At 39.2% G+C, this 9,907-nt stretch overlaps 1 protein-coding gene across 1 annotated transcript in view; it reads right to left on the bottom strand.

Moving 5' to 3' along the window:
* Positions 1–6,853: 6,853 nt before the first annotated feature.
* The window catches only part of ZC3H15 (zinc finger CCCH-type containing 15), a 9,146-nt gene continuing 6,092 nt past the window's right edge, over positions 6,854–9,907 (bottom strand). Inside the window, exons 6-10 of the mRNA XM_010136973.1 lie at positions 9,416–9,598; positions 8,652–8,798; positions 8,371–8,475; positions 8,003–8,129; positions 6,854–7,289 (exon numbers count right to left, since the gene is read on the bottom strand). Coding sequence (XP_010135275.1) covers positions 7,099–7,289; positions 8,003–8,129; positions 8,371–8,475; positions 8,652–8,798; positions 9,416–9,598 — 753 coding nt within the window. The 3' untranslated portion in view covers positions 6,854–7,098. The remainder of the gene's footprint in view (positions 7,290–8,002; positions 8,130–8,370; positions 8,476–8,651; positions 8,799–9,415; positions 9,599–9,907) is intronic.

Below are 9,907 nucleotides of genomic sequence, written 5' to 3' on the forward strand. Positions count from 1 at the left end.
CATTCTTAGCTGCATCTAAATTTCTTTCCTAAGAACCTTTCCCTTCTCTTGCCTGTCATTGTTTTCAGGTGATTCTAAGTACTGCCCTTTCTGATGAGACCATCAGCCCTAGCAAGCGCACACAGAACACGTGCACGGTTTTGAAGCGGAAGTCACTATGCCTGGCAGAAATATTTGCGAAACAGTATTCTGCCAGGAGCAAAGAGAAACAGGACACTTTCCTGCAACCAGGATCTGCAGGCACACAAGACAGGGGTCACTTTCTAGTAGACTTCCAGTTATGGAGCGTTTCCACAAGACAAGAGGCATTTTTCTAGTTTTCTTACGTTCCTGCCTGCTCTGTTCATACAGAAATACTGGAGATCACTGCTTCCTCTTAGAGAGACATTGCCCTTCTTATCTCTAGTGCAAATAACCTCCTGTTTGGGAAAAGTGTGACAGTTTGTTAGCACACCTTACTTTCTAGTCTCGAATTTTTCACTCATTGTTTTCTGTGATTTTTCTCATCACGTGCTTTCAAAACAATCTAATAAAGCTCAGTCTCAAAGAGCAGTCAGCTTTGCTTTTTAATTTACTATTCCAGACACATAATACCACACCTTGCCTTGGAGCATCTGTCCTCTAGTGCTCCTATATTACGTTAAGACTTCAACATTCCTGCAAAAGGAAAACCAAGTTTAAAACTTACTAAGAATTCCCTGGTTAGCAATAGGAAAAAGATTTCTTCAGACTGCTCTATGCTCCCAAACAAAGAGCCCGAAGCCATGCTCTCTTGGAAAGTCATTCTATTGTGATCCTGGGCATCCAAGGAATAGTGCCCTGCCTGACACAAATATTAAACAAAAGCATGTCATTGTCTACGAAACATTACATTCCTGACTACTTCTTCGCTGGGTTAAAGAATAAATGTTTAAGTCAAGGAATAAAGCTGAAGAAAATGGATCATTCTAGAACCAGGTTTTTAACCATTCTAACAGAGGGTTTGTCCAGGGGCTGTTTGGTGTGGCTTTTGCTTTAGAGGTTTTTGTTGTTGAAGACATGAGCCTGCAGTTGCCAGCAGGTTGTTGCCAGAGACTCCCAGTTGGGGGCTGCTGGTGAAAGAACTGGGGTTTTGCACCTATCAGACAGGATTCTGCCAATTAATGCTGACAAAACCATCAGTGACAGGAACTGCAGACTCTTCTGTGCCATGAATAAAGGGCACATTTAAAAGCTTGTTACTTTTTCTCATCTTGGGGGAAGTTTCCTCATTCCACTTCTCCCTGCCTTCCCACACTTACAAAGAACAGGCAATTAATTATGTACAGGAAGTGTTCTGTAGAACTGTAACTTCGTAATTCTGTGTGGAAGGCACTGTCTGGGACACAAAATCCAGGATCGCTATTTATAGAGTACAGGGGTTTTGTATTGGCAAGAAAAAGACTGAAGTGTTTTTAGTGCAGGGCTGATGCTGCTGACAAAAAATGTAGTTCTGACACCTAGTAGGTTCTTAGTCAAGGAAAACGTTCATAAAGGTGAGACAACGGCAGTTAAACTCCTTTTGACCTCTTACAGTTTATCCCCTCTTGACTCCAGCATCACGGACATTTGAAGAGATAAAATCTTCACAATGTCCTTTCTGACCAACTTCCCTAATCCTCCTCCTCTCCATTTTAGAAGCAAAACACTAGAGTTTTCAGAAGAGAGCACGCAGACGGGCAATACTGTGCCCAAAGGGAGGCCAAGGGGAGAGCGGCCGGCTGGCTTAGGCAGGGCTTAAACAGCACTAGTTGGTATGGATTAGAGGGGGCAGTCAGAAAAACCTCCCTTCTGTAGTGTTTACACTTGGAAGAGAGAGGACAACAAAAGAAAGCAATGATGAGTGAAAATTAAAGGTTTCTTGCCTTGATACTTGGCTGGTACATGATTTTAAGGAGGCATTAAGCTGCAGCCATAGAATTTTTAAAGTGGAAGTAAATTCATCTTTAAGTAGTTCAGTGTTCCCAAACCATGACAACTAAACTGCTTGGCTTGTCAGACATTACTCAGATCGACAGAAAACTCTGACTAGAGCTTGCAGTGGATTCATAGTATTGCACAGAGACCAAACTACCATGATGTCTCCGATTCAGTTTTTCTGTGTGGTGTTCAGAGCACAAGACTCACAGCCTCACTGTCAGAAGGTAAACAAGGAATAGAACAGAAATGAAGATGAGACCTGTACAAGACAAAAGGTCCTATTAAAATAGCAAGCCAGTAAGAATTCATTAGTGGCCTGAGAAACATAAGGTTTTAGCTAATTTTCTACAACTACAGAAGATGTGCTATCGTCACGTTATATACTCATGAGACAGGTCCAATGATGGAGCATCTGTAGAACACATTTCCCTAATGGCTTACCTCTGAGGTCTCTTTCACTAAACGCAAATTAAAGGCCGCTACGTTACGATCGAAAACTGATTGGTTTTGCCATTCATTTCAATCATGTGCCATGAAAGAGCTTATTGTAGTCACATATCAGGACTATAACATCATAAATGAATTTTACATCTTGGCCTTATTGTAATACCGGCAACAGCCACTCTCTGTAAGAAGACAGAGCATCTATTGAAACGAATGAAATTCCAGTGACAGACTAAGCCAAGGTCACCTCTAAGCCCCTGATACTAGCGTGAGGGAAGAGAAGGGTGGTTTGCAAATATCACTGTAAAACCACCTAAGGTAATCACAGCTACATAAAATATACCCAGGTACATAACAGTCTTTAACAAAGACTATTTGCTGATTAAGGCCCATTCGTAACAAAGAATCAAGCGCCTTAAGAGGGATAAAGACTCTAACTTTGTAAACAAAATATTTCTAGCATTGAAATACATCAAGAGATTGTGACCTTCACAGCTGAAATACATCAACTCTTTTTTTATATCCACTTTCTCTAGTTGGCGTCAAGTCAAGGCAAAGGAAGGCATAAGCTATCCTTCCTCCAAGTATTTTTCTCTAGAGATCTAATAATACAAGCTACTGGGAGTCACGTTCAAAACAAGATGTAGTGGAGCTGTGGAACTTTTGGGTTTCCAAAAGATGCTAAAAAAATGTACAGGGAGTCAAGGGAGAAACAAGGAACATACCTGGAAAAAAAAGCCATCCCAGGCTACACCTAGTGGAGGAAATCTAGATGAAGATTTGTTGGCAGCTGTGTATGACAAGCACCCTTGAGAAGTGCATAGGCTTGTCCTTTTCCAATTCTCTTTCTATTTTTATTGATGTTATTCAGTGCGTATTTCTCCTGAGTTACTTCAGGTGAATATATACGAGAGATATTTCATATGGCAAGAACCTCATTCTCTTACCTTTGCTTTCATTACCCTCACAGTGAGGGAAACAAAGATCTAACCTTGAAAGATTTTTAGTCACTTAATGACTCTACATTATTAAAAAGCAGCACCTGGAACAAGAATAACAAACACTGTTAATGAAACTTCCAAGTATGTTATTTGCAAGACATAGAAGCTTACAAAGTATTTCACCCTGCATTGCTTGTTATGTTTCAGTAATTTTTAAAGAGGTGCATAAACACGGCAAAGCAAATAGAAATCAGCGTTCAGCATGTCTGAAACAGACTTTTTTGACATGTTACTCCACCCATCTGACTAAAGAACCATGAAAGGTAAGTCATAAAAAGATCCTAATTTGTAAGTTCTTTCTGTACTATCTATTTGCTAAATAAACACAGTCTGTTACGACAATGCTGAACTGCCAGGAGCAGCATCGTGCTTCCTCCGGAGTTTATCAATAGTAAAACCTGCCTTTGATAAGAAGCAAATTGGGGAATGTTGTCCATTAAGAAATAGCGACATTGTTGTTACAAACAGCTAATGTAGTATTTAGGGTCAGTCTTTACATTTCGTTTTTTTCCAAATATTTTCCCAGGCCTCTATCAACAGGGGTTATTATAGAACAAGTAGGAAGCTCTGAGTAACAAAGGGGTGGCAAGCAGAAAATTCAATCACACAGGACTCAAAAAAACCCCCCAATCCTGTAAGAATTTAAAGCAAGCCAGTTCAAGCACTTTTTGTGTGTGATGAAAACGGGATTTTACCATACATCAAAAATTTAAAGCCAAGAAATACTCTACTCTCACACCAGCACACACCAGGAAGGGAAGGCATGGGTTTTCTGCAGCACTTTTAAATTGGTTTTGTGCACACGGGTGTCCAATAACAAAGTGCTGTGAAGGCAGAGGGCTACACGAACCTATTTCCTCAAGAAATTTAAAGCCACAGTTATGTTACAGTTCTCCAGCAGCGCTCCTTTCAGGTATGAGAAAAACAAGATGATGCCAACAGCGGTACAGGCTGCAAGGGATAGGAATGAAGTTTATTGCAGAGATTTTTCTTCCCTGGTTCATGATCCTTTGCAGCCTGACCTTGACCCAGCAGGTATCTCAGACCAAGCCCTCCTGCTCCTGTGAAATACTGTATTTTTGACCCACACAAACTGGACAGTCACTGAAGTGACAATATTGCTATTTCAGGATTCAGGTTATATCTGATTTTTCAGTATCTAACTCATTAATTTTACATCAGATAACGTCAGGAAACTTGCATCAATAGCAACAACTCTGTGCTGAGTGACACTCAGGTGAACTCCACTCTATCCCAGTGCTCACTTCCAAAATATTAATAATTCATCTACACTAAGTAAAGTCTTTGCATCCATTTTTAATTGAGCATTTATGGACTGAAACTCCCCATGAGCTGCAAATTAAGGCTCCTAACTCCCACGATGAAAAGCTTTTAACAGGTTCTACCCAAGCCTACCTTCAAGCAGAAGGAACAAGTAGCAGCGTATCACTACTAACCCCTGAAAGAACGTCTGAATACTACACTAACAAAGTCTTCTTCAAAAGCTCTCACCCTGCTTCCACGCTTCAAAATCCAGACAGACCAGCCAAGCCAAGAGTCTACAAGAAGTCCAGTCAGGAGAAGTGCCAAAATAAGATGAAAAGGTGAAAAGCAAAAAGGGGTATCAAACTATTGTCTCTTGACCACGTGAAGTAATCTGTCAACAACTACTGCCTATGAAAATGGTTTTATTCAACTGACAGATACTCAACATACTTATATCTTGCAAGACAACTGTCATAATCTTTAAATGAGACATGCACAAAGAAGTTACCTCAACTAACCCCTTAAGACCTCCACACTCACTCCCTCTGCCCATCTATTTCAGTGTTTTATTAGTTGAAATTATTATGTTACCCTGTCAATCCTCCACTGTAAAGTGCAAATAATTCACAACACGGCCTTAATTGTGTCAAAGATTAGATCAGTGAAAGAGAGCAGTATTACAGAAATCAGCATATATATACAATATACCAGCCTCTAAGACACAAAATATAGAAAGCCATTTTCACCCTTGATAATGATTAAATTACTTTTATTCCCATTTAAAATATACAACTTTGAAAAATTATGGATCATACATTCAAATATGAATTGCATTCTTAAGTGTCCTGATATCCAGGTGTCCTATTGCTGGCCAGTAGAATAATCTGTCACCACTGTTTATTTACAGCCATAGGAGAAAAAACTCCATAGATACTTGATACTGCAGCTTTTCCTTAAACACTTACATTTAGAAGTCAGTCTCAGTAAGCTTCTTTCTGCCAAACACTGCTTCTTGTTCCTGTAGAAAATAAATTCCACAAAGATACCAAAAAGGGCAAAAAACCCCTCATCTAAGTCAGCTGTTTTAGAAATAGCATTCAAGATACAAATCAATTTTGCAGTGTCAGAAATGACCATTAAAGCTAATATTGCCACCCAAAAGCAGTTGGAGAAAGCTCACTAACACCACCACAAATCTTAATGGTCTTTTAAGCAAAAAGCTTTAGAAAAATCGATAGTAACGGTATCATTACTCTGCAATACTGTTGCAGATACTATTAGTGGTGCGTCAAAGAGCCGTAACCAACAAGCCCCCGGAAAAAAGACCACTACTGAGAAAGCTTTGTGGCTGGGATTCCGTGAATTTTAGAGGGACACACTGACTTGTTCAAGCCTGATGGAAGTGCCCCCATCAGGGTACACAATGCAGGGCACAATGCTGCATCTGACTGCTGTGTAACTCCGTTTTATAGAACACCACAGATATGACAGGCGGGTTTTGGACTGTAACATCCCTGCCCTGCAGAGCTTGAAGCCTTTGCTAATACAGGCTCAAATGGCAATGAGTGATCTCCAGCATATAACAAATCAGTTAGTGGATGGGGAGGATATAAGAACAAGTTGGGGGAAAAAAGCCAGCTGCCAAGCTTTACACTGCATGAAGCAGAGAAAAAAAAAAAAAACACACAACTGTAATTGTAGTCAGCCCTAATTTCACTGAAACCAACATCATTGCTTCTGTATCAGGACTGGAGAAAAATATTTACCACTGTATTAGAAAATGAAGTTATTAACAGTTTGGTACAACACCCTAACTTAGAGAAAAATCAACACAGGTATTTTTAAGTTGATAGTTTTTATTTACAGTTTTGTTGGCAAAAGGCGGTGGGAAAGTTTAAAACATTTTAAACAGAGGGCACTGTATCGTATTGTATGATGTATCTGTTCACAATCTTCAGCATCCTGCTGATCAAATAAAGCTAATCACCACTTAAGGAAGCGTAATCTGCACGAGCTCCATTAGAGCATACTGCCTAAAAACACTTCAGGCAGTTTCTGAATCAACACAATCACTAATAATAATGCAGTTCTGGTGAATAATGTGTGCTTTGATTTTTATACTGTACCTGACATCAAAGTGCCCACTTACACTTGCATACTGGCAAAGCAGATACACCTCCTACTTTTAGTTGAAAGCTAGAATCTCATTTTTCTGCAAGTTCAGCTTGTAACTGAAGGTCAGGTAACTACTCTGAGTATTTTACTGTGAGCATAGTCAGATTGGAGTAGATGAGACCGAAGGAAAGTACTCCTGGTACATGATGTGCCCATCAGAATCAGCTGGGTAACCATAAACATCCTGTTTAAGATTTCTATTCAAAAAGGAGAAAAAAAATAGTCAGTTTTCACTTTGTCACATAGATTTAACTCCTTGCTTGAGCTTTTTAATTCATTCTTCTAAATCAAGAGTGTTTAGTTCTTCTTCTAGTTCGTCCAAGTCCTCTCCAGTAAAAAGATTTTCATCAACTGGAACTGCATCAATAACTCCATTTTCCAACTCCCCATCTCCATCATTATCTTCTAAATCATTTTGCTCACTGCTGTTTATATCACCACCAGAAGCTTCACTTAATTTATTATCTGAAAATAAAAATAATTCTTACACATTTCAGTCACAAGCTTCTCAATCATGAATTCTCAATCCTACTAAACAGGCTTTAAAGCTTTGAAACTATAAAGAAGTTACTTTATTTGAAATTTACCTGGACTTATGTTGGTTAAATCGCATGAAACTGATTAATATATAATTAATATAACATTTGGATCATCAGTATTTAAACAGGTTAAAAAATTAACTCAAACTCCCAACAGCCTGAAGTCCTGTTTTCATAACTGGGTCAAACTTAATGAGCTGCTCCTACTCAATGCCTGCACTTAGAAAACTCAGGATCTTAAAACACCAGGGTCTGCATTCCACCAACACACCAGGACCAAGACCTTGCTCTAAGAAATTCCAAGCTAACTTAAGCTAGCTAGAAAATATGAAGAAACGCTTGGATTTCTGTTGATATCATTCATCCAATCATTTACTAAATCTGAAAAAAAGGGGAACTGCTAAAACAGACATCTTAAGGGATTACGTGAAGTGGCCATAAACACTACCTTTTATTTAAACTTAAGAAAACAGCGAGTGCAAGACATTTACTACAAGCTTTGTCTTCAGTAACTACATGTATCATTCGCTATTAATTTCACTCCTCCTTTCCGCAGGACAGTAAGTAATTTCTATCTACCTCTCAGGAAACTCTTAACCATTCAATCCTGTATTAGTGATATCTAAATAACGAACTCACCATCTTTTTCGGTTGAACCGTATGTGCTGAATCTCTCGGGACTAGCTACAGTAATACCAGTCTCATCTACAGCCTTTGGGACGTACAGGTTCAGATCTACATCGCTGATGCACACAGGGTCTTCCATCTGAGAAATAAACCAAGATGCTCTGCCTGAATTACTTTTCTACAGAAAGTCTCATTTCTGCAGGATTTCAACAACAGTTTTTTAATCTTCCTGTGGACACCATAATTTTGACAAAATACCCTCTGTAGTGATGTTAAATTAAGAACCAAGCTTATTAATTGCACTGTAAGAGCTTCTGAATTAAATGTTTTCAATATTGAATGTAACTGGAAACATTATTCAAGTTAATAATGTTCTCTACCTCATCATCTTCTCCCGTTCCTTGAATATAATCAGTGTCATCTGCTTCTTCATCATCTGCATCAACTAGCTCCGGTCGGAACTCAAATACTTCACGACCACTAATCTATTCACGGAAAAAAAAAAAAAATCTTAATGTATCACTTCATAAAACTTACACTGCTGTAACAAAAAAAAGAGAAAAATTAAAGAGTAAGAAAAGCAATTCCAGGCCAGCTACCTTATCACAAAACCCTTATTTACTCTTTCTTCTTACATGAAGAATTAGACTCTAAAACATACCACCAGTGCTTTGCCAGCTTTAAAATCTGCTTTCCTCCTCTCCATATCTTGCTCAGCCTTATCAATTTTTTCTTGTCTTTTTCTTCTCTTCCATGCAATAAAACACTCTAGAGTAATTTTGGTAACGTTTGGTCCTAAGGCAGCACGCTGTCAAAAAAAGAGACTGATTAATGCTAGAAATTGTTTCCAAAGGCTATAACAAATTACAGACTTCAATTACTCTTTTCCAGAAACTACGTGAAAACATTTCTAATTCCTTCTTCATTCTCATCACTGTTAAACAGGCACCACTGACTTAAAGTTTGTCTCAAGGCATGATTTTCCAGTTAGTGAGATGAGCTGACATGCCAGTCACCATGAAAAGTGGAGGAGGAAAGAAACCAAGGATAATAGCTCAGGTTCTCCTCAAACTAACATTGCCAGGCAATGGTGACAGAAATAAGCAGAGCAGCAGTGTAACGCCTTCAGAAGGCCTGGTTCTCTTCGTGTTGCTTCCTCGTTACAGAGTTCTGCGAGAACTGAGGAGGCAGCGAGCTGGGGATGAGAAAGGCCTACAGAAGCAGGTGTAATAGAGAAAGGAAAAACAGCAGTAAGGAATAGAAGACCCCCCCCGCCGAAAAGGACCAGCAACACCTGCACTAAGTATACAGCTACTGTTTAATCTGTTCGCTTGGTAATAGTTTCTAAAAAACCATGAACTAAATACTATACATCCTTCACCTCAGGAAAAGCAAATACCACCACAAGGTACCTGACAACTTTACCTCTTTTTCTATTAGATCTTCTAAAGAAATTTCATCTTGCTTCTCCTCCTTCTTTTTGTCTTTTTTTAATACAAAACCTGGCGGGAGAGCATGGCGATACATACAGTTGTCTCCTCCACCTGGGCAGACCCAAAACCATCCGTATTTGTTGTTTTCAATAGCATCAAGGAAATATTTGCAGACCTGTATAAAACAATGGCTGTTAGCATCGCATTCTCTTTTCATCCCCAGCTGCACGTACAGCTACCACATGTCAAAAGTACAGCAATTCAAAGCCACTTGTGCTCAAAACTAAGCAGCACATGAAATGCATTGCTACTAAAAAAAGTAGACAAGAAGCACGAGTAATTATCTAAACTCATGTAGTCAAGAGCTTTTCCCCCTTTACATAATCCCGGTTTCAAGACAGGATGATTCAGAAGGCTGGCAACCGTGTATCAGTGTAAACGCAGCAGCACGTGTAAAAGCACGTTGATAGTCCTCCTCTTCCTG

The sequence above is a fragment of the Buceros rhinoceros genome, unplaced genomic scaffold (genome assembly GCF_000710305.1).
Source record: "Buceros rhinoceros silvestris isolate BGI_N320 unplaced genomic scaffold, ASM71030v1 scaffold35915, whole genome shotgun sequence".
Classification (NCBI taxonomy): Eukaryota; Metazoa; Chordata; class Aves; order Bucerotiformes; family Bucerotidae; genus Buceros; species Buceros rhinoceros.